General features: G+C 34.2%; 1 protein-coding gene and 1 non-coding gene across 3 annotated transcripts in view; one reads left to right on the plus strand and one right to left on the minus strand.

The window, feature by feature from the left end:
* Positions 1 to 25,390, plus strand: part of ADAD1 (adenosine deaminase domain containing 1) — a 47,559-nt gene that overhangs the window by 14,782 nt on the left and 7,387 nt on the right. Inside the window, exons 5-10 of one of the 2 annotated variants that reach the window (XM_065904736.1) lie at positions 788 to 913; positions 11,669 to 11,792; positions 13,001 to 13,171; positions 14,116 to 14,345; positions 17,838 to 18,075; positions 22,195 to 22,327. In XM_065904736.1, the coding sequence (XP_065760808.1) occupies positions 788 to 913; positions 11,669 to 11,792; positions 13,001 to 13,171; positions 14,116 to 14,345; positions 17,838 to 18,075; positions 22,195 to 22,327 (1,022 nt within the window). The remainder of the gene's footprint in view (positions 1 to 787; positions 914 to 11,668; positions 11,793 to 13,000; positions 13,172 to 14,115; positions 14,346 to 17,837; positions 18,076 to 22,194; positions 22,328 to 25,390) is intronic. The other variant, XM_065904738.1, reaches the window with a different exon arrangement.
* LOC136146190 (small nucleolar RNA SNORD116) lies at positions 3,546 to 3,637 on the minus strand. Its single transcript, XR_010658923.1, has one exon. It is a non-coding gene; the product is annotated as a small nucleolar RNA SNORD116 (small nucleolar RNA).

Consider the following 25,390-nt stretch of genomic DNA (forward strand, 5'->3'; position numbering starts at 1 on the left):
CGTTCATGGGTAAGTTTTGATGTATATTCTTGGTTATAACTATTCGGTGAAAGTGAAATTGCTCAGTCGTATCCGACTCTTTGCGACCCCATGGACTGTATAGCCTACCAGGCTCCTCTGTCCGTGGAATTTTCCAGGTAGGAGTACTGGAGTGGGTTGCCATTTCCTTCTCCAGGGGATCTTCCTGACCCAGGGATTAAACCCTGGTCTCCAGAATTGCAGGAAGACACTTTACCATCTGAGCCACCAGTGAAGCCCATACTAACTATTCTGTAGTAGTCCTAATTACTTAAAACTACCTTTATCTCCTTTCAAAGTCTGGGTTTTTGTTTAGTAGGAACATGGAGCTATATCAAGTTTAGTGCTTTGCAGTGGTTCTCAGTGGGGCAAATACTAAGTATATTTTGATTATCACAATGATTAGGGAAGACTGTTGGTTTTCATTGAGATCGAACTTGTCAGGCAATGTGGGACAGTTCCTTACAACAGAGAATTGTCTTGTGTCCTGTATTCCTGTATGACTTTTCAATATTTTATCAAATACAAATCAGTAATCTTCTAGTATGTAGTACTTGCGCTGCTTTTTTTAAACAAGAGTCTATCCAAAAAGCTCAATAACTTGTATACTTTTAGAATGGAATACTTTAAAATCTCAGTCATGACATAAATTATAAATTTGCTTCCATACCTCTGAAAATTAACTCACTCAGTTGAAAGGTTATTCTGGCCTCTGGGATAAAGCACAGTGTTTTTCAAATTCATGTTCCATTTGATTTTTTTTTTCTAGAAGGGAGACATATTCAGTTTGCAAAGATTTCACAGATTGTTAAAGAAACATTTAGTCAACTAATTTCTAATCAATCAGAGTATCTGAAATGTAGCAACTCATTAGCTGCTTTTATAATTGAAAGAGGTAAGTGTGAGTATTTGGTATGTGTTTATAGAAAAACTATTAAGTAACTTAATGATACTGTGGTAGTACTTAATTTTCTTTGCCCCTATTGATAATGGTGCTGCATTGATTTGAAATAGCCTTTTCTAGTAGGTGTGGGTTGATAAACACGCATTCTCTAAAGATAGAGATAAAGTATACTGAATAGGAACCAATAGAGAACTGAAGAAAGGTAAAATACATAACATTTTAATCAGTAACTATGTTGGAATCACTCCCAACTTGAAATCTAACCTCATTATAACAAACATTGAGGACTCTATAAAAATGAACATTTTCTTCACTTTCAAGTAATAAAAGATTAAAAAATGAAAAATAATGAATCTCTGGTTTTTCCTGTAATGTGATTTCAATTACATCTTATCTTTTATCCTTTAATGTTCTGAATTGATATTAAAAGCATTTGAATTTTGTATTCATCTCTGAATGAGACACTGTAGATGATACAAAAACAATTTCATGTTTGGTTCCTAGTCTTAAGGATTTTTTTTAACCTAGGTAGGAAGAGAAAATATATATGATTATTCAAGGGTCAGCTGTAGTTTGAAATCATGGAGCATGATACCTCCATGCTTTTTTTTTCTCTAGAGATTGCTTTGGTTATGTGGGTGTTTCCGTGTTTCCATACAGATTGTACAGTTTGTTCCAGTTCTGTGAAAAACGCTGTTGGTGTTTTAATAGAGATTGCACTGAACCTGCAGATTGCCTTGGATAGTAGTATGATCATTTTTAAAAATTGATTTACTTATTTTAATTGGAGGCTAAAGAATTGCTTTACAATATTGTGGTGGTTTTTGCCATGCACTGACATGAATCAGCTTTGGGTGTACATGTGTCACCACGTCCTGAACCCCATCCCCATCCTATCCCTCTGGGTTGTCCCAGAGCACCAGGTTTGAGTCCCCGGCTTCATGCATCAAACTTGGACTGGTCATCTGTTTCACCTGTGGTAATATACATGTTACAGTGCTGTTCTCTCAAATCATCTCACCCTCACCTTCTTACACAGAGTTCCAAAGTTTGTTCTTTACATCTGTATCTCTTTTGCTGTCTTGCACATAGGGTCGCCATTACCATCTTAATTTCTTCCAGTCTTTGAGCGTGGTATATCTTTCCATTTGTTTGTTGTCATCTTCAGTTCCTTGTCAGTATCTTACAGTTTTCTAAGTACAGTTCTTTTCCAAAACTCCTTGATTAGGTTTATTCCTGTGTATTTTATTCATTCTGATATAATTTTAAGTGGTATTGCTTTCTTAATTTGTCTTTTTTGATAGCTCATTATTAGTATATAGAAATGCAGAAAATTTCTGTATATTAGTTTCATATGTAACTTTACTGAATTCATTTATTACTTGTAATAGTTTTTTGGTGGAGTCTTTAAGAATTTCTATATATAGTATATCATCTGCAAAGGGTGGCAGTTTTATTTATTTCCATTCAAATTTTATTCCTTTTCTTTCTTTTTTTTTTTTTTTTCATCTGATTACCATGGTTTGGACTTGCAATACTATGTTGAATAAAAGTAGTGAAGGTGAGTATCTTTGTCTCACTCCTCTTAAGAGGACATTAAGGGAGGTGGGAGGGGGATCGGGATGGGGAATACATGTAACTCCATGGCTGATTCATGTCAATGTATGACAAAACCCAAAAAAATATAAAATAAAATAAATTAAAAAAAAAAAGAGGACATTGTTTTCAGCTTTTCAACATTGAGTATGATGTTGGCTGTGATTTGTCATATATGGCCTTTATTATGTTGAGGTACATTCTGTCTCTACCCACTTTGTTGAGAGTTTTTTGTTTTTAATCATAAAAGCATGTTAAATTTTGCTGAAAGCTTTTTCTGCATCTATTGAAATCATGTACTTTTTAGTTTTCAATTGTTTATGTAGTGTGTCACATTGATTTGTGGATATTATACCATCCTAGCATGCCTCGAATAAATCTCACTTGATTATGGTGTATAATCCTTCTGTTAATGTATTGTTGAATTTGGTTTGCTAATAATTTGCCCAAGATTTTTTTACATATGTGTTCTTCAAGCAGATTGGTTTGTAATTTTTTTTGTGTGTGGTATCTTTCTATGCTTTTGGTATCAACATAGTGCTGGCCTTGTAAAGTGAGTTTGAAAGTGACATTTACTCTTTAATTTTTTGTAATAGTTTAAGAAGAATGGATGTTAACTCTTCTCTAAATGTTTGGTAGAAGTCACCTGTGAAGCCATCTGGTTCTGGACTTTTGTTTGTTGGGAACTTTTAATATTACTGATTCAATTTCATTACTGGTGATTAATCTGTTCATATTTTCTGTTTCTGCCTTGCGCAGAGATTGTATGTTTCTAGGAATTTATTTCTTACAGGTTGTCCATTTTATTGGCATATTATGGTTCATAGTAATCTCTCATATTTCTTGGTATTTCTGTGGCATCAGTTGTAATTTAACCTTTTTCATTTCTGATTTTATTTATGTGGCTCATCTTTTTTTTTTTTTAATGTATCTGGCTAAAGTTTATAAATTTTCTTTTCGAAGAACCAACTCTTTTTTCCATTGATCTTTTTTTTTTTTTTTTTTTTCTTTTTTTTTGCAACGTGCTGGACCTCAGTTTCGATGAGGAGACGGTAGTGAGTTCTCACTCATGTTGTTCAGATTTTCCAAGGAATGCATGACTTTTTTTTTTTTCAGTCTCTGTTTCATTCATCTCCGTTGTTATCTTTATGATTTCTGCTAACCTTTGTTGTTCCGTTGCTCAGTCGTGTCCAACTCTATGCAGCTCCGTGGACTGCAGCATGCCAGGCTTCCCTGTTCTTCACAATCTCCTGGAGTTTGCTCCAACTTCTAACTTTAGTTTTTGTTTCCTCTTATTTTTCTAGTTCCTCTAAGTATAACGTTGGATGACTTATTTGAAAATGTTCTTCTTTTCTGAAGTAGACTTATTTATTTTATTTTGGCTGTGCTGCATCTTCATTGCTGCACTGACTTTCTCTCTAGTTCCTGTGGGAAGGGGCTACTCTCTAGTTTCAACCTGTGGTCTCAGTAGTTGCAATGCACCAGTTTAGTTTCTCCATGTCATGTGAGACCTTCCCAGACCAGGGGTCAAACCCTTGTTCTCTGCATTGGCAGGCAGATTCTTAAACACCGGACCACCTGGGAAGTCCCTAGACTTGTTTTAATTTCAGTCTTATATCTGTTTTTGCTACATCTCATAGATTTTGGGTCATTGTATTTGCATTTTCATTTGTGTCTAGATATTTTTTAATTTTTCTCTTTGATTTCTTCAGTGACCCATTGATTGTTTAGTACCATGTTGTTTAAAATACATGTGTTTGTGTTTGTGCTTCTTTTCTTATAATTGATTTTCACATTCATAGCATTGTGGTCAGAAAAGATGCTGTATATTAATATGATTTCAGTCTTCTTAAATTTATTGAGACTTATTTTGTAGCATAACATGTGATCTGTCCTGGAGATTGTTTCACATACACTTGAAAAGAATATGTATTCTGCTATTTTGATGAAATGTTCCATATATGTTCAGTTCTGTCTGGTCTGGTGTGTCATCTAAGAACCAGTGTTTTCAAATTGATTTTATGTCTGGATGGTCTGGCTATTGATGTAAATGAGGTGTAGCCCCTTACTATTGTATTATTATCAATTTCTCCCATTATGTTTATTAATACTTTCTTTATGTACCTGGATACTCCTATGTTGAATGCTTTACATTTACACTATGTATTCTTTTCAGATTGATCCCTTTATCATTGTATATTGCCCTTTTTTTTATCTTTTTACTGTCTTTCTTTTTCTTCCATTTTCATGGAAAATCTTTGTCGCTTTCACTTTCAACATCTGTCTGTTTGTAGATCTGAGGTGAGTCTCTTGCAGGCAGTAATGTATATTTGTTTTCATTCAGTTACTTTATGTCTTTTTATTGGAGCTTTTAGTCCATTTACATTTAATTATTGATAGGTAAATACTTACTGACATTTTGTTACTTGCTTTCAGCTTATTTTTATAGTTCTCTTTTGCTCCTTTTTTCTTTTGCTCTCTTCTCTTGTGATTTGATGACCATCTCTAATAGTTGGGTTTGGATTCCTTTCTCTTTTTTGTGTGCATCTCTATTATAGGTTTTTGGTTTATGCCTACCATGAGGTTCATATATTAATATAACTATATATATATGAGTGATCTTAAGTTGATGGTCTCAAACTGAGAAGGACTGGGTTATAGAAAGTCCACATAAATAGGAGGTGGGGAAAAAAATTAACAGTATCTTCTGAGCATAGGGTTTCAAAGAAACCTCAAATGGGGTACAGCAAAAAGTTATTCTATTGCCTTTATTCATAAAAGGCAAAAATTGATGCATGATACAGGGTCTCAGGGCTGGTGCACTAGGATGACCCAGAGGGATGGAATGGGGAGGGAGCTGGGAGGGGGGTTCAGGATGGGGAACACATGTACACCCGTGATGGATTCATGTCAATGTATGGCAAAACCAATACAATATTGTAATTAGCCTCCAATTAAAATAAATATATTTTTAAAAAGCAAAAATTTAGACAAAGTATAATGTCAAACATCTGCCTTTTAAATTGAGATATTATTATTGAAGTATTTTTAAAACTTCTTAGAAGACTCTCAGACTTTTTTTTAACCTTTTATTTTGCACTGCAGTATAGCCAGTTGATAATGTGGTGATAGTTTCAGGTGAAGAGGGAAGGGACTCAGCCATGCATATACATGTATGCATTCTCCCCCAAATCCCCTCCCATCCAGGCTCCCATATAACATTGAGCAGAGTTCCATGTCCTATACAATAGGTCCTTGTTGGTTATCCATTTTAAATATAAGTGTGTACCTAACCATCCCCACCTCCCTAACTGTCCCTTCCCTTCAGCAACCATGATTCATTTTCTAAGTCTGTGAACCTCTCTCTGTTTTGTAAGTAAGTTCATTTGTGGAAGACTCTCAAACTCTTATTTGAAGGTGTGGAATTATTGATATTTTTCCATATTTTTGGTCAATATTTTGCTAGCTTTAAAATGGTAAAATAGAATTTTTCATTGAATTATAGGCCTAATTCACTCAGGTAACCTAATCTCTTTTTATATTAATACCTGGCATTTATTGGGTTGGCCAAAAAGTTCCTTTTGTTTTTAATTAAGAGATTTTTTATTTTCACCAAGAATTTTGATGACGTTGTTCAGTCACTAAGCAATGTCAGATTCTTTGTGACCCCATGGACTGTAGCACACCAGACTTCTCTGTTCTCCACTATCTCATGGAGTTTGCCCAGATTCATGTCAATTGAGTTGGTGATGCTATCTAACCATATCAAACTCTGCCACCCTCTTCTCCACCTGCTCTCAGTTTTTCCCAGTACCAGGGTCTTTTGCAATGAGTCAACTCTTAGCATCAAGTGACCAGCATATTAGAGCTTCAGAAACAGTCCTTCCAGTGAATATTCAGGATTGATTTCCTTTAGAATTGACTGGTTTGATCTCCTTGCAGTCTAAGGGACTCTGAAGAGTCTTCTCCAGCATCACAGTTCAAAAGGATCAATTCTTTGGAGCTCAGCCTTGTTTATGGTCCAGCTCTCACATCCATACATGACTACTGGGAAAACCGTAGTTTTGACTATACATACCTTTGTTGGCAATGTGATGTTTCTGCTTTGAAATACACTGTCTAGGTTTGTCATAGGTTTCCTTCCAAGGAGCAAGTGTCTTTTAATTTTGTGCCTGCAGTCACCACCCACAGTAATTTTGGAACCCAAGAAAATAAAATCTGTCCCTGTTTCCACTTTTTCTCCATCTATTTGCCATGAAGTGATGGGACTGGATGCTATGATCTTAGTTTTTTGAATGTTAAGTTTTAAGCCAGCTTTTTCACTCTCCTCTTTCACTTTTATCAAGAGGCTCTTTAGTTGCTCTTCACTTTCTGCCGTTACACTGGTAACATCTGCATATCTGAGGTTACTGATATTTCTCCCAGCAGTTTTGATTCCAGCTTGAAAATCATCTAGCCTGGCAATCCACATAATGTACTCTGAATATAAGTTAAATAAACTGGGTGACAATATACAGCCTTGTCATACTCCTTTCCCAACTTTGAACCACTCCGTTGGTTCCATGGAACAAACCAGCCATTGTTCCATGTCCAGTTCTAACTGTTGCACCCACATATAGGTTTTTTTATGAGATAGGTGTAAGGTGATTTGGTATTCCATGGACATAGGACCCTGCCTGGGCTACAGTCCATGAGATAGCAAAAGTCAGACATAACTGAGAGACTAACACACAAGGTGGTCTGGTATTCACAGCTATTTAAATTTTTTCAGTTTGTTGTGATCAACAGTCAAAGGCTTTAGCATAGTCAGTGAAGCAGAAGTAGATGATTTTCTGGAACTTGCTTGCCTTCTGCATGATCCAGTGAATTTTGGCAGTTTGATCTCTGGCTCTGCTGCCTCTTTGAAACCTAGCTCGTACATCTGAAAGTTCTCGGTTTACACACTGTTAAAGCCTAGCTTGAAGGATTTTGAGCAATAACCTTGCTAGCATGTGAAATAACCACGATAGTATGGTAGTTTGAACATTCTTTGGCATTGCCCTTCTTTAGGATTGGAATGAAAATTGACCTTTTCCAGTCCTGTGGCCACTGCTGAGTTTTCCAAATTTGCTGACTTACTGAGTGCAGCACTTTAACAGCATCATCTTTTAGGATTTGAAATAGCACAGTTGGAATTCTGTCACCTCCATTAGCTTTGTTTGTAATAATGCTTCCTATGGCCCGCTTGACTTCACAATCCAGGATATCTGGACCTGGGTAAGTGACCACATCGTCATGGTTATCTGGATCATTAAGACCTTTTTTGTATAGTAGTTCTGTATATTCTTGCCACCTCTTCTTAATCTATTTTAAGTCCTTACCATTTCTGTCATTTATCATGCCCATTCTTACATGAAATGTTCCCTTGCTATCTTCAGTTTTCTTGAAGAGATCTCTATAGTCTTTCCCACTCTGTTGTTTTCCTGTTTCTTTGCATTGTTTACGTAAGAAGGCCTTATCTGTTCTTACTATTCTCTGAAACTCTGCATTCAGTTGAGTATGTCTTTCCCTTTCTCCCTTGCCTTTCATTTGTCTTCTTTCTTCAGCTGTTTATAAAGTCTCCTCAGACAACCACTTTGCCTTCTTGTATTTCTTTTTCTTGAGGATAGTTTTGGTGACTGTCTTCCTGTACAACATTGTGAACCTCATTGTGTAGTTCTTCAGGCATTCTGTCTACCAGATCTGATCTCTTGAATCATCACCTCTGCTGTATAATCATAAGGGATTTGATTTAGGTTGTACCTAAATGGCCTAGAGGTTTTCCCTGGTTTCTTCAGTGTAAGCCGAAATTTTGCATTAAGATGCTTGTGATCTAAGCCACAGTCAGCTCTTGTTTTTACTGACTGTATAGAACTTAACCATCTTTGGCTACAAGGAATATAATCAATCTGATTTTGGTATTGACCATCTGGTGATGTCCATGTATAGAGTCATCACTTGTGGTGGTGGTAGAGGGTGTTTGCTATGACCTGTACATTCTCTTGATGCAATTTGTCAGCCTTTGCCCTGCTTCATTTTGTTCTCCAAGGCCATACTTGCCTGTTACTCCAGATATTTCTTGACTCCCTAATTTGCCCTCCAGTCCCCTATCATGACACCTTTTTTGGGTATTGGTTCTAGAAGGTGTTGTAGGTCTTTGTAGAACTGGTCAGCTTCAGCTTCTTCAGCATCAGTGGTCAGGGCATATACTTGGATTACTGTAATGTTGAATGGTTTGCCTTGGATACAAACTGAGATCATCCTGTCGGTTTTGAGCTTTCACCCAAGTACTGCATTTCAGACTCTTTGTTGACTATGAGGACTGCTCTGTGTCTTCTAAGAGATTCTCTCCCACAGTAGTAGATACAATGGTCATATGAATTAGATTCTCCCATTCCCATCCATTTTAGTTCACTGATTCTTAAGATGTCAATGTTCAATCTTGTTGTCTCCTTGACCACGTCCAATTTTCCTTGATTCATGGACATAACATTCCAGATTCCTATACAGTATTGTTCTTTACAGCTTCAGACTTTACTTTGACCGCCAGACACATACACAGCTGATCTGCTTTGGCCCACCTGCTTCATTCTTACTAGCTGCTGTTGTTCAGTCCCTCGGTCATTTTGCAACCTGATGGACTGCAGCATGTCAGGCTTCCATGTCCTTCACCATCTCCCAGAGCTTGCTCAAACTCATGTCCATTGAGTCAGTGATGCCATCCAACCATCTCTTCTTCTGTTGTCCCCTTCTGCCTTCAGTCTTTCCCAGCATCAGGGTATTTTCCTTTGAGTCAGCTCTTCTCATCAGGTGGCCAAGGGATTGGAGCTTCAGCTTCAGCATCAGTCCTTCCAATGAATATTTAAGGTTGATTTCCTTGCAGCCTGAAGGACTCTTAAGAGTCTTCTCAAACATCACAGGTCGAAAGCATCAATTCTTTGACTCTCAGCCTTATTTATGGTCCATCTCTCATATCCATACATGACTAATGGAAAAAACCATAGCTTTGACTATACATTCCTGTGTCAACAAAGTAATGTCTCTGCTTTTTCATACACTGTCCATGTTTTTGATAGGTTTTCTTCCAAGGAGCGAGCATCTTTTAATTTCATGGCTGTAGTCACCGCAGTGATTTTGGAGCCCAAGAAAATAAAAGTCTGTCACTGTTTTCATTGTTTCCCCATCTGTTTGCCATGAAGTGATGAAACTGGATGCCATGATCTTAATTTTTTGAACGTTGAGTTTTAACCCAGCTTTTTTTCTCTTCTCTTTCACCTTCATCAAGGGGCTTTTTAGCTCCTCTTCACTTCCTGCTATAAAGATGGTATCATCTGCATATCTGAGGTTATTAATATTTTTCCCCTCAGTCTTGATTCCAGCTTGTGCTTCATCCAGCCTGGCATTTCACATGATGTACTCTGCATGTAAGTTAAGTAAGCAGGGTGACAACATACAACCTAGACATACTCCTTTCCCAATTTGGAACCAGTCTGTTGTTCCATGTACTGTTCTACCTGTTGCTTCTTGACCTGCATACAGGTTTTTCAGGATTGCCCTTCACTCTTCCCCAGTAGCATACTGGACCCCTTCCAGTCTGTGGCGGGGGGCTTATTTTCCAGTGTCATATATCTTTACCTTTTCATACTGTCAATGCGGTTCTCCTGACAAGAATACAGGAGTGAATTGCCATTTCCTTTTCCAATGGATCCTGTTTTCTTCAGAACTCTTCACTATGACCCGTCCGTTTTTGGTGGCCCTGCATGGCATGGCTCATAGCTTCACTGAGTTACACAAGCCCGTTTGCCACAATAAGGCTGTAATCCATGAAGGGCACTAAGAACTTTATTGGAGAACCTATTCATCATTTTGTTGTACTACCTTCAGCCATTTTTCAGGCAATTTTATAATTCCATCTTCCGAAAGCTATTTTTTCTTTTTGAGCAAAGAACTGTTCCAGGTGCCTTTTACAGGCTTCAGGGATTTGAAATTTTTTCCATTACGATAACTGAAGTTGTAGTATCTGGTAAATACAGTGAATGAATCAGAATTTCCCAGCCAAGCTGTAACAGTTTTTTTCTGGTCATCAAATAGACATGTGATCTAGCATTATCCTGATGGAAGATAATGCATTTTTCTGTTTACTAATTCTGGATGCTTTTCATCAAGTGATGCTTTCAGTTGGTCTAGTTGGGAGAGTACTGTTGGAATTGTTTGATTTTCTGGAAGGAACTCAGAATAGAGGAGTCCTACCATGTTCATAAAATCACCTTCTTTCAGTGAAGATTGGCCTTTGGTGGGGTTGGTCATGGTTCACTTCACTTGCCCCATGATTTATTCTGTTCTACATTATTGTACGGTGTCCACTTTTCATTGCCCATCACAATTTGTTTTAAAAATTGAGTGTTTTCCTTATGTTTAAGTAGAGAATCACTTGGAAATACTGTCAGGAAGATTTTTCTTCTCAATTTATTCAGACCCAAACATCAGAATGATGACCCATAACCAAGCTGGTGCAAATGATTTTCAACACTAGATCGAAATATTTTGAATATGTGGGCTATTTCCCGTGTGACATATGTTGATCTTTCTCAGTTAATGTCTGCTTTGATCACTTTCATCTTCAACTGGTCTGCTTGACCATGGAGAATTGTCCAGCAAAAAGTCTTCAGCATGAAACTTTGCAAACCACTTTTGGCTTTCTCAATCAGCCACAACACCTTCTCCATACACTGGAGAAATCATTTTTTACATTTCAGTTGCATTTTTATCTTTCTGGAAACAATAAAATGTAATATACCAAAAATGTTGCTGTTTTTCTTCCATCTTCAGTATTAAAGTGGCTACACAAAGATTTACCAATTTGGATAAATTTTTTTAAATGCATGATGATACGACAGGTGTCACAATACAATCTTAGCAGTTGTTTCAAATGAAATTAAAGGCAACTAAGTACTGCTAGTGCCACCTTACAGGAAAAATAAAAACAATGAACAAAATTTTTGGCCAATCCAGTAATAGATGCTTAAATAACAGTTTGTTGCATATAAATGTAAAAAGATAATAAAGTAGAGGTGGAGGTTGAACATTGAGAAGAGGAAGGTCAAAATAATCTGCTACTGTTAACCTTTTCAGCTGGACACCACGAAGTTGTAGCTATAGGCACAGGTGAATACAATTACAGTCAGTGCATTAAGCCAAATGGAAGAGTGTTGCATGATACTCACGCCATTGTTACAGCAAGGAGATCTCTCCTTAGGTAAGGTAACAAATGCATTTAATGCCAACAAATATTAATGCTGTTACATTAATATTAGCCTAAAGTAATCACATATATAAGTTATAATTTACAAGTGGAGTTTTACTCATCACTGAGCCAAGGATACGGTATTTTCTTGCTTACCTAAGCCATCTTATATTTTCATGTCAGTTTTAGAAACCTTATATTAATTGCACTGTTTAGTCTGTGAATTTTAGTGTCTTCTATTATCATGACATTATGAACTAAATTTTAAAAGCCATGCAACCTATTTTTAAAGACAAAATAAGTCTTCATTACTGATTAAAGTAATTTGAGAGTACAGCGTTAGATCTGGACCAAGTAGTTTTAGTAATACTTCACCCCTGAATTAGCCATACTTATCCAAAGGCAGAAATCAATGAGTTTCCACTCATGAAGTCTGTACAAAGTCTACTATGTGGTAGAATATCAATAAAGTATTTTTTAGACTGGCAGATCTCAAAGAGAAGAGGGGCTGAGGTACGCATGCCTAGTTTTGGAAAGAATCCTATAATCTTAAAAGGAAAGCTATTGAGACGTCCATGAAAGTAATACAGCTCACTGAAAACTACCTCTTTTCTGTTTATTTCTTCCCATGCTTGGCACTGTCAGATATAGTGATGACTAATTTTTTATTACATATTTCTGATAGGATTAAAATTATATATATATTTTTTGAGTAAGCAAAATAGTAATTGTCCCCTTTAGTTGTCTTTCAGGAAATCTATTTCACTTGTAAATTCAGTTTATGGGCTTCATTATGTTATTCCTATGCTCTTAAGTTTTTGTCTTCAGAACCACTACGTAACAGGATCCATAATTGTTTGTCTGTGTGTTTGGGGAAGAGAAAATAGAAATAATGCAGAAAATTGATACTCGTAGGAGGCTGGGAGCAGAGATGTTCTTGAGAAAAAGGAGGAATCTATAGAGAAATGGCTCTTTTTTAAGAAATGATAGTTGAGTGCTTTCGAATGGAGTGGTAGTTGAGGAATGATGCTTTAAGGCAGGTCACAGGCCAAACTGGGCTGTAGCTGAAGACTTCTCAAGGGACTTACATCTTCATTAAGTAAGACTAAGATGATTTTATAATAAAACTTGATTTATAGGAACATTGCTCATGACATGAATATAATATTTAAGATATTTCATTTTTAAATATTCTTACTCAATAAAGCTCTGTCTTTTAGGTACTTTTATAGACAACTTCTACTCTACTATAGCAAAAATCCTGCTATGATGGAAAAATCAATATTTTGTACAGAACCAGCTTCTGATCTACTCACTCTCAAGCAAGATATCAACATTTACCTCTATATGAACCAGTTGCCTAAAGGATCAGCCCAGATTAAGTCCCAATTGTAAGTATATGGAAGCTATTAAAAGCAACTACCATGACCATTTATACATTCTGAATCCATATATCAAAAGAACAAGTAAATTCAAATCCATCCATATTTTCTTTCCAGCCTTGTAGGCTGCAAGAGACCACAAATTCATTCTCCCTCCCTGCACTCAGTCTTACCTATTACTATTACTTAAATAGTCCACATACTTCACCACTTTCTTTTATATGCTGTAGAAAACCTTCTACTCCTTTCTAGTTGTTAAGACTTTTATAAACTTTAGGAAGTATGGATTATGCACTCTTCACATACTAACACAAGAGTTAAGGAATGCAGTCTATTCTTGTATAGTCAGAACTTCATTGTCTTGGTGAATGGGTAGCATCAGTAGCATGATATTTGAATAACACAGACACAAAAAGAGTAAAATTCACTTAAAGTCTGACCATCTAGAGATAATCATGGTTTATAGTTTGTTTAAAAGCCTTCCAGTAGCACCTTTGAAAACAAGGGTGAGTGTTCCTGTAGAGAAACCTTAAGAAAAATAATTTTAGATTTTATTGTTTTTCATATTTTATTGGAAGTGAATCTTAAATATAAATTGTCAGTTTTCTGTTTTCATTCTCTAGTTTTGTTGTTATTAAAATTTTTCATTTGGAGAAAGAAAATAGCTCAAAAATTATGATAGGGGCAAAAATCAGATTTTTAGTTGATTTTAAGGGACATAGAAAATGGCAATAATATGAAATTTATCCTTGTGGAAGCTCTAAATAGGGTTAATTTCCACTTGGTTTTAATCTTGTGGAACAAAGTCATTCCATCCTGCCTTGCTTTGGGTTTGCCTCTGTTTCTGCTACTGGAATTAAGTGTAACTGGCAAGTTACAATTCTTAGGTATATGCAGATATTACTCCGTTGACTTTGATTTTTAAAGGAAGAAACTTTCTTTTCTTCCTCTAGGCGTCTTAATCCACATTCTATATCTGCATTTGAAGCCAATGAAGAACTAAGTCTCCATGTGGCTGTTGAAGGAAAAATTTATCTGACTGTCTACTGTCCTGCAGATGTTGTTAATAGAATAAGCAGTATGTCCTCAAGTGACAAGTTGACAAGATGGGAAGTGCTTGGTGTACAGGGAGCGTTGCTCAGTCACTTTATACAGCCAGTTTATATCAATAGTATTCTTGTTGGTGAGTGAGATTTCAGTACCTCTTGGCCTTTTTCACTAAGTAATTACACTTTATTTATCAGTGTAAAATCAAATTTTGCATGCATGAAGCTTTGCTTAAGGTAAAATTCAGATGCACTATTTTGTTGAGGTTTTCATTTCATGGTAACTTGTAATCACACTTAGTATAATATGACTTTTATCATCTTGTGAGAAGGCTCAGAATTAATATTATAAGTTAGGCAATTTATGTATTCTGGCTTGAACATATGCTTTTGTTTGCACAATATTCAATGTTTCCCTTTCTTTTGGAAGAAAGTGCTTTTTTGAACTTCTCAGGTAAGCTTATATTTAGTTATTCCTAAAATAAAAAATATTAAATGCCCATTTTGGTTCTTTGCTACTTTTACACTTTTTAAAAATGTATTTGGTCATGAGTTGGGTTCTTTTGGTTTGTGGAGTAAGTAGGAAGTAAATAGAATACAAAATAAATGACATGAACTGATAATTAACTTCTTTCTTTGGTATTTATATTTGAATGGGTTTCCAGGTGTTATCTCATCAACAGATATTTTGGACACTCAGTTTTGTAGTTTTCACAAAGCCCTGAAACTTTCAAAGCTTTAGTCACCCTTGGGAAACAATTTAAATTCTACCATTACTTGACTCTTCTTTGCTTACTGTTAATTTTTGGTAATGATTGCTCACATAAAAACTTTAGCTCATCATATGAGTAATGTTTTGTTTTTAGAAGGTACTGTTTGTTTTCTTCTTGTGAGTTTTTTTTTTTTGTTCTGTGTATTTTATATCCATTTCTTTAAGCAATTCTCTTATGGACTATTTTTTTGTAGTTCTATATGTATACAAAATATTATATTTTCTTGCCATTTTTGTTTGGCTTGACTTTAATAAATAAAAAGGAAATAATGATTATTTTTCTAGTATTCAGCTTATTTTCATTGTTTTGGAAACTTGTTTCACAATTCAAAAGATTCAAAAGGGTTTTCAGTGAAAAGTCTTAACTTCTATCCTAGTGCCTCAGCTGCCATTTTACCTCTGTGGTATCCATTGTTCCTAGTTTCTTGTTTCCTTTCCAAAGATGGTTTATGTTTATACTTTTTAAAAATGTTTCACCAATGGGATAATACAGTTCACACTTTTCTGCATCCTACTCTTTTCATTTAATAATGTATCTTGGAAATTTTTCGCTATGAAGACTTTCTTCATAATTATTCATAACTCTCTTATGGTATTTCTTTGTTTAAATGTATTATAATTTATTTAACCAGTTGTGAGTTGATGGAACTTTAGATTGTTTCTAATCTTTTGCAGCTACCAAATGCTACAGTGAACCTTGACCTTTTTGTTTGTCATTGACACAAAAGTAAAATATATGTAAATGTAAAATGAATTCCTAGAAGTAGAACTGCACGTCAAAAATATATGAATTTGCAATTTTGAAAATTATTGCCAAGTTACTCTCCAAATTATATTATCACTAGCAATATATGAGAGTACCTCTTTGGAGTTACTTCTTTTTTTCCAAATATATATTCTTATAGATGATTTATTTCTTAAATTTGATACCAGAATTATTCTATGTTTTAGTTAAGCTCTCTCAGGCACTTCAAATTTTTCTTAAATCTTCTTTAAGCAAGGCTATTTTCTTGATAAATGTCTACAGAATGTCTAATAAATATCTATGCATTCTCTAGAGTCACAACTTTGAAATGCAAGGCTTTCTTTGACTTGTGAAGAAAGATATTTTACAGTTTGTCATTTGTATAACATAACTTCATAATATTTTAGTCTCTTAAAAGGATGGACTCAAATAGATTCTTTTGAAATTATGTAGTATTTAGTGGTTTGGATTAGGGCTTAACAATTAGATCTCATAATTTGACTACCATCTTGCACATGGGAATGGGAGCACCAGGAAGCAATAAAAATACTAGAAGACCTTGTAAAATTACTCCCTATCTCTCTCTCTGCATCTTTATGAGACATATCTAGAGTTAATTAATTGGTGTTCTTCCAGACAAAGCTGAAACAGATTTTAATGTTTGTTTAAAATGCAGATTTCTCAGCTTCTTAAGAGCTCTACTGTCTCTCTGGGGGATAGCCCCAGGAATATACATTTTAAAAGGGCACCAACCAGTGATTCTGATACAGATGATATGAATGGCTCATTGAGAAATACTCAAACTGTACATTTAAAAGTGTGATACGTACAGTTAAAAGAATCTTGAGTTTATTTAAAGCTTCTCATTTATTATACAGATTCTTTTTATGCCATTTCTGATCATCCAACTCTAGTTTAAAAGGATCCAGTAATGTGGGATATAGGATTTAATGACCATCTATTCCATTAATTGGGTGCTCCAATTGATTTTAAAAATTACTCTTTAGAATTGAGATTTGTTTCCCTTTCACTTTGAACTAAATGACAGGTACAGATTAAATCTTGATTATTTGATGATAATGACCTTGTCCCTTTTTCTCGTCTTATGAAATCTTTTGCAGTTCCTTATTTTGATTCTTAAAAACGTAAGTTATTTTATCAATAATAGATCAGTTACAGGTGGAAAGAGAATTACATTTGAAGACTTTATTTTACTTTCAAAAAGTTTTCAGAGATTAATTTCATACTTTAGATGTTCTCAGATACTCATTTTGTCTATGGTAATAGTCTTTCCTTTTTTAAGAAAAAAATCTTAAACTTGCTTTTTTAAAAGGCACTATTATTTTAATAGAAAATAAAAAGACAAGATGCTTTTTGCCTTTATGTATTTTCCTACCTAGCCACCACTTGTGTTGTACATGATTTGTTTTCTCCAGATGATCTGTAATATGTAGGTGATAGTGTCAAAATGTAATGCCTCAGACTAAATACAGTGTTTCAGATATGATATGATCAGTGCATAGTTCTGTAATAATGCTGTATTCTTTGATTTAGACACTTTTTATTAATGCAGCTTCAGTCTCTATGGGCATACCTCAAAGAAAGTGTGGGTTCAGTTCCAGACCACCACAATAAAGTAAATATCACAATAAAGTGAATCACACAAATATTTTGGTTTCCTAGTGCATATAGGTTGTGTTTAGGCTATACTATAGTCTGTTATGTGTGCATTAATATCATGTCTTTAAAAAAAGCAATGTATATACCTTAATTAAAAACTGCTTTATTGCTAAAAAAAAAAAAAAGGCTAAATGTCATCTGACAACATGGGTTGCCAGACTTTCAATTTGTATCTCTGAAGTGCAATAAAGCAAAGTGCAATAAAGTGAGGTATGCCTTGACAATTAGATCTCATAATTTGACTACCATCTTGCACATGGGAATGGGAGCACCAGGAAGCAATAAAAATACTAGAAGACCTTGTAAAATTACATAAATAATTATATGTAATAATTATATGTAATAATTACAGGTGCATTACATACTTCAGCACCTGTTTCTGTTGACTTATATTAGTTTTGTTTGAGTATTTATTTTGTTTTTGCCTTCTAGGTGATGGGAATTGCAGTGATACCAGAGGCTTAGAAATTGCTGTAAAGCAACGTGTTGATGATGCACTCACTTCCAAACTTCCAATGTTTTACTTGGTCAACAGACCTCATATTAGTTTAGTACCTTCTGCATATCCATTTCAAACAAACTTGGAATATAAATTCCTGAGTCTAAACTGGGCACAAGGGGACACTTCTTTGGAGATTGTGGATGGCCTAAGTGGAAAGATCACAGAAAGGTTAGCATTACTGATTTCTTTAAATATCACATATTACTTAAGCAAAAGAATGTATTTTAGTACAATTTATAAAACTTTTAACATTTTTCAAATACATTTTTTTGAATTCTGAATAATAATGATTATAATAGTTATTGGGTGTGACTATGTTGCAGACATTATACTAATTTAAAAACTTTTTTTTTTCCTGATAAGAAGACAGGCCTAGAGAGGTTATATAACTTATTGAAGTTACTTAGTAAGTGGTAGAACCAGCATTTGAAGTCAGTTTCCAGAACCTTTATTTCTCTAGTGATCATTATCATTATAATTATATAATGTATTTGTTTTAAAAATTTGGTTTTCCCACTGAATTTGATTATCTGAATTTACAGCTCAGAAATCTGTATTTTTGACAACTTTCCCAAATATTATTTATGAACACTTGAGTGTGAGAACTATTGCGCAGTCCTATGCTGATCTCTTGGAAAAACCCTGATATTCTTGGGGTTTTTTTGCTGTTGTTCTTTTTACAGATAAAGAGACTGAGATTCAAGCTAGGCTAAATATCTTAAAGTCACCCAACTATTAAGTTAAACAGCTAGGATTCTGATCTGGCTGTTTTATTTCCAAAACCTTTGTTCTTCTCCATAATATATTATGCCTTTTAGATATACCTTTGTAATATCCCTAACATTGATTATCAAGTAAAACTAAAATCCTTCTTGTATGTGAACATACATTTATAATGGACTAATGAATAATGTTAAAAGTTTAAATGCCTAAATTTGCTTTCTTTGTGAGAGATAGATTTAAATTAAGATCCCATACAAATGTTTCTTGGTATGAACTCAATCAAGTATGAACTATTGACTATTTCAACTAGTATAAATTACACTGTTTATGCTTTGAATCAGCATAAAGAAGTGTATCTCAGTTAATAACATACAAACAAAGCAGGTCTTCTATAAAAGACACTGAAAACAGTTTACTGAAAACATACTATTAAAACAAAATTGAAATTAATGTAAAATGAACTTAACTCATTCCTTATAGCCAAATGCTTGCTAGGTGATCGCAAACACAGAGAAAACAGGTATGATCTAATTATTCAACCCCAAAGTATTACATAAGGCAAAAAACACTTTAGCAATATAATCCACAAGGAAGAACTGTTCTGAGTAATTGTGCAACAAATAACATGATGTATCAACATAAAGTAGAAATTACAACAAGAGGATAAATAGAAAGACACTGTTAGTGGAGGCAACAATTCACCTCTTTCAGTTAGTGGTAGATTGAATAGACAGAATAATAAGAATATATCAGTCTTAATAATGTAGATGTGATTAATTTCTTTAAAATTCTACTCCATAAAAATATAAAATATACCTGCTTTTCAGGAACCTGCAGAACATTAACAAAAATTGACCATACGTTAGACCACAAAGAAAGTCTCAAATTCTGAAAAGTATAAGTGATGTAGACAGTATTCTCTGATTGTGATGCAATAAAAGTGTAAATCACATAAAGTCAGAATACTTAGAAACTCCTTTCATTGGTCAGAAGAAGTTCTGTACCTTTTGACTCAGAGGGAATATAAAATGAAAACATAGAATATTTAGAAAACAGGATGTTTAATGCATTGCATTTCAGAACTTTTAGCTTATATAGCTAAAGCAAAGCTGAATGGAAAAGCCAGTTCTTTAGATGTTTATATCAACAAATAAGGAAAATAAACAGTGAAAAAAAATATAATACTAGAAATGTAAAATAAAGAGAACCGATGAAATTAGAAATGATCATAAAAACTGATTCTGTGGGGAAAAAATAGCACTGTCTAATCTCATATAAAATAATGATAAAAGAGAAAATTTAAAGAAATAATAGATAACTTCTTTGATCACCATGCAAATATATTTGAAAATATGGGTGAAATGCATACATTTCGAGGAAAAGTTATTGCTAAAATTGGTACACAGGAGGAGAAAATCTTACATTATTTTCTTGAGAAACCTACCAAGAAGATGCCCTACCTCTTTTTCGAAGAAAGCAACATTCTGAGATGGTTCAGAGAAATGTTATAAACCTTTAAATAGCAGAAACTTCCAACACTATCTGAAAAGATGGAAAAGATTCAAATGCTTTTCTGAAGCATCATTGATCATGTGTGCATGCTCAGTCGTATTTAACTCTTTGTGACCCCGTGAACTGTAACCCACCAGGCTCCTCTATCCATGGGGCTTTTCAGGCAAGAATACTGAACTGGGTTGCCATTTCCTTCTCTAGGGGATCTTATTGACCCAGGGATTGAACCCACCTGTCCTGCATCTCTTGCATTGTCAGGCAGATTCTTTACCACTGAACCACCTGGGAAGCCCTATATCATTGGTGCTTAAGTTTGATAGAAGATTTCACACCCACCCCCAAAAGTTACAGACCAAGCTCACTTTTATATCCAAGCAAAATTGCTAAATAAAATATTCGGAAGCAGAACCTTAAAATAATATATTTTATGCAGTACTAAGTGGCAATTTTTCTAGAACTATGAGGAAAATAGCATAATAAAAATACCAAATTAGAAACTCTTATTAATAAATTTGTTACATTAATTGATGTAGGGAAAAACACCATATTTCACCTCTATATTCCAAGAAGACATACAGTACAGCTCTACAACTATTCTAGACAAAAGATACCCGATAAGAAAGGAATAGATATTTTTGTTAAGACTAAAGTGTATCTTTTATTAGTCCAAAAGTATCATCATGATTCATGATGAAATCTCAGAGTCATTTCTACTAACATCCCAAACAGCACATTATTATTTACTGTTTTGTTGTTATTTAAAATGTTGTTTAATGCATTTAACAAAAGAAAGGAGAGCCACAAAATATTGGAAAGGAGGAGGTAAAATGACTGTTTTCATATGGTATCATTTTATAACTGAAAAGTCCAAGAGAATCATCTGAAAAACCACCACAAAAAAAGTATCATGGTGGAAAATTAGTATATAGAGATTAGTACATTTTGTTAACAAGAGTGTCTGTTAACTATTGCTGCATATACTATTGTTTTAGAGGCTTAAAACAACAACCAGTTTTTACTGCTCCCGAGTCCCTAGGTCATGTGAGTTGGATTTGGTCAAGCACTCCCATGTGTGTGGGGTCAGCTGTAGGTCAACTGTAAAGCAGCTTGGCTGATCTTAGAGGGACAACTGGGCTCTCATCTTCTAGTGGACCAATCTCAGCAGGTTAATATGGTAGAGGAAGGAGTTCCCAGACATAGAAACACAAAACTGCTTGCAGCCCAGGCTTGCAACTGGCAGAGTATTTTATTGACCAAAACAAGTTACAAGGCCAGTCCAAATTCAAGAGAAGGAAGATTAAGTCATAGTTGTTGATGGAAGAATCTGAAAAATTATATTGTCAAGAGCATGCAGACAAGAATAAAGGATTTTGATAGTTTTTGCAATCTTATCACAAAAACAACTGAGAAGGTATAATGAAGGGAAAGAGTTACAGAGCAAGAAAGCTATGATATGTAAACCTATTTTTATTAAAAACATAGAAAAATATGTTTACATGTGTACACAAATGCACATATATATATGAAGGGTGATGAAGTTCATATATTTTACTTTTTTAGGGAGTCAAAATTTACATTAAAATGTATAATTTCATGAATTGATATATACACACACACACACACACATATATATGTGTGTGTGTGTGTGTATATATACACACCTGTGTAATCATTACCCCAGTCAAAATTCAGGACGCTTTCTGCATCTCAAAAAAGATTTCTATTCCTTCATCTAGTCAATTCCTGGCAGAACCACTATCTTAATTTGGATCACTATAGATTAACTTTGCCTCAAATAGTAGAAATGTTCCAAATATGCATCTTTTGCTTTAATTTTTAATGTAATACTCTGATAACATAAACTAGTTTTATCAAAGAAATTAGCTTCAGAAAGCAGTTAAATATTCAGAATAATTTTATATAGAAAATTTCACTATCTTCTCTGTGCATAATTGAGATAAATATACATTTCGTGTTGATTTTAATCCCTATAAGTGCTAACATAAATCATTAAGTAATGATTGGTGATTGTTTCATTCTTCTCTACTTTAGTTCCCCATTTAAAAGTGGTGTGTCAATGGCAAGTCGGCTTTGTAAGGCTGCGATGTTAAGTCGATTTAACCTGCTTGCCAAAGAAGCTAAAAAAGAAGATATACTTGAAGCCAGTACATATCATGCAGCTAAGGTAAATCTTTAAAAGAATGAAATTGATCATTGAAATAAAAATTTTAAGACGATAATACTATGGTAATTTGATGATGATACATAGCAAAATAATGGTTAAATAATTCCTGATATTGCCATGTAGTGGTAAAATTAGTTTTTAAATGGGTATGTTGGAAATTGAATATGTGAATAAGTTTTACCACTTTTAGTAGCTCCCTCAGTATAGTATGTACCAACCTTGGCAATATTGCTAAAAACCTGCTGGTCATACCCAGGGAAACAAAAAATGTCTTTTGTGTATGATATTAACTATGTTAGCTATAGTATTTCAGTATTCTAAAATAATGCATTACTATATTCATATAAATTACTTTACTTATCTTCCTAAGTTGTGAAACACCTTTGAGTTTGTGATTTGGGCTTAAGTGATATATAGACAGCCTTTTATATCTTTAAAATTACACTTTTTTTAGTATTACAAACAATGCACATTTGAGTAGAGAACTTGGAAATCTTTCTTAAATGCAGATGGGAAATACAGCTTGTAATCCTACCCACTATTCCAGTATAATACTCCTAATTTTATAAGCATGTTATTTCATTTTCTTGTCATGTATTTATATTTTTTGTGTATGTGTGCACTAAGTCACTTCGGTCATGTCCGACTCTTTGTGACCTCATGGACTATAACCCAACAGGCTCTGCTGTTCATGGGATTTCCCAGACAAGAATACTGGAATGGGTTGCCATTTCCTTCTCCAGGCAGTCTTCCCAACCCAGGGATTAAAGTCACATTTTCTGCTTGGCAGGCAGATTATTTACCACTGAGCCCCCTGGAAAGCCCTGTGCTCATACTTGATGTGCTTTTTAGTTGACTCTTTTTATTCAGCATACTATGAACCGAGCTGTGTCATAATATGAAATATCCATGTTTTCAAGTTATGAAATACATATTGTTTTTGATAACCTAATTTCCTTTTCAGTAACAATATAGTATTGTATGAAAGTCTTAATTTCACCAATATCTTAATGCTCAAACTGTATAATGCTCAAACCTGTAAAGCAATCAATATTAATGGTAGTTAGTTTGTATATACACACATTTTTAAGTATAAAAGCTTACCTTAGATAATTTCTGATTTTGGCTGCATACAGAGATTTCAGGTCATCTCTGTAAAAAAAAAAACAGAGATTAACTGGACAAATTAGTCAAAAGATAAAAACCGTTTTCACAAAGCTTACCTTAGATAATTTCTGATTTTGGCTGCATAAAGAGGTTTCAAGTCATCTCTGTAAAAAAAACAGAGATTAACTGGACAAATTAGTCAAAAGATAAAAACCATTTTCACAACTCTGGAAATTTACTAAAGGCAGAAAACACATTGGAAATTGTATATTCTTGTAAAACTTATAACTCTCAGAAAGAACAGCAGGAATTTGTGAAACCTTTGCCCAAAGGTGATCCTGTTCTCTCTCCTTCCTCTCTGCTGGTTTGAATGGCAAGAACTATAGTTTTATGAGATTGAAAATGCCACCAAAAATAGTAGATTTTCTGGACTTGACTTTGGGCAAGAGGTGAGCATTTGTAACTTTTTCAACTAAATGTGCCAAACCTGGTAGGGGGGGAAATGGCAAAAATCAATAACTGATGCAAGATTGCAGTCCTGGTTGGAGCAAGTGATATACAAAAGAATAACTTGACAGGTAGATACTGGAAATGAAAGAGCCATGGAAGAGTTGAAAGAAATTCTCTATATATCCTTGGTTGACCAAGAAATTACACTCACGTGCAAGTGAGGCTCAAGAGAACCCAGTAAAGAGTGAAAAGTGTGAAATAGAACTGCCTGCAACATTAAATACACTGTACCACAGATCCCTCCCCAAATTAATTGATCATAAGAAGGTAGAAGCCTTATAACTTTAAAGTGTTGAGTGTAATGCCTACTGAAATCATTTGCTTATCACCAAGCTTTGCAGATACAGGATAACTGCTAGGAAACCAGGCTAAAACAGAAACTGGAAAGAGACAGTACACACCATAGGTGAAAACAGATCTTACAATTTCAGCATGCAGGAAACAAAAACAAAACCTTGTAGAAAAATAGAATCCAGAGTTACTATATTATCCAAAAAGTCTCTTTCACCCCAAAATCATGGGATATGTAAAAACAGGAAAGTAAAATAAAATGTATACTTAGGAAGAATAACATTCACAAGAAACTGGTTCTGAGAGGTTTCCAATTTTGAATACAGCAAAGTCTTCAACTGTTAGAAATATGTTCAAGTTATTAAAGGAAAGTGTAAAAATATTTCAGTAAACAGGTAATCTCAGCAGAGAAATAGAAACTCAAAACACAGAAAATGCAAAAGTCAAAAAACTAAAAACTCAGGGAAAAAAAAAACCCAGATGAATATTCTAGGACTGAAACAATAAATAATAAATGAAATGAATAATTCTCTAGATGGACTCAATAGTACATGTGAGATTGCAGAAAAATATCAATGGGCTTTGAAGATAAAATAATTTTAAAGGACAGAATGAAGCAAATAAAAGAAAAATTGACACAACTTCAGAGATTTGTGGAACAATATTAAGTGTACCAACTTATGTTTACTAGAAAATCTAGAGGAAAAGAGAAAAGGATCAACAAAATATTTGAAGAAATTACTGAAAAAAATTTGATGAAATTTTTGATGAAAAACATTAACAGACCAAGATGCTCAAAAAATCCCAAGAAAGAACAAATAAGATTCACATCTAGATACATCATAAACAAGCTGATTAAGACCAAGACAAAGAGAATATCTTGAGTTTCTGTGTATTACCAGGATTATGTCAGTATTAATCTGAAGTAAACTATGGTAAGAAAAAGAAGCATTTTGTAATTCCTGAAGTACTCATGAAGACAATAACTTGAAAGCTATTGCTAAAATATCAGCAGAGGGATTAAAATGCTGTCCTAAAAAATGCATTTTTAAAATGACCAAAAGGCAGTAAAGCAGCAAAGAAATAAAAGAGACAGGACTTGGAAAATAAATAGTGAAATGGCAGACATAAAGCCACTTATCAATAATTGAATAT

Source organism: Muntiacus reevesi, chromosome 13 (assembly GCF_963930625.1).
Source record: "Muntiacus reevesi chromosome 13, mMunRee1.1, whole genome shotgun sequence".
Lineage (NCBI taxonomy): Eukaryota > Metazoa > Chordata > Mammalia > Artiodactyla > Cervidae > Muntiacus > Muntiacus reevesi.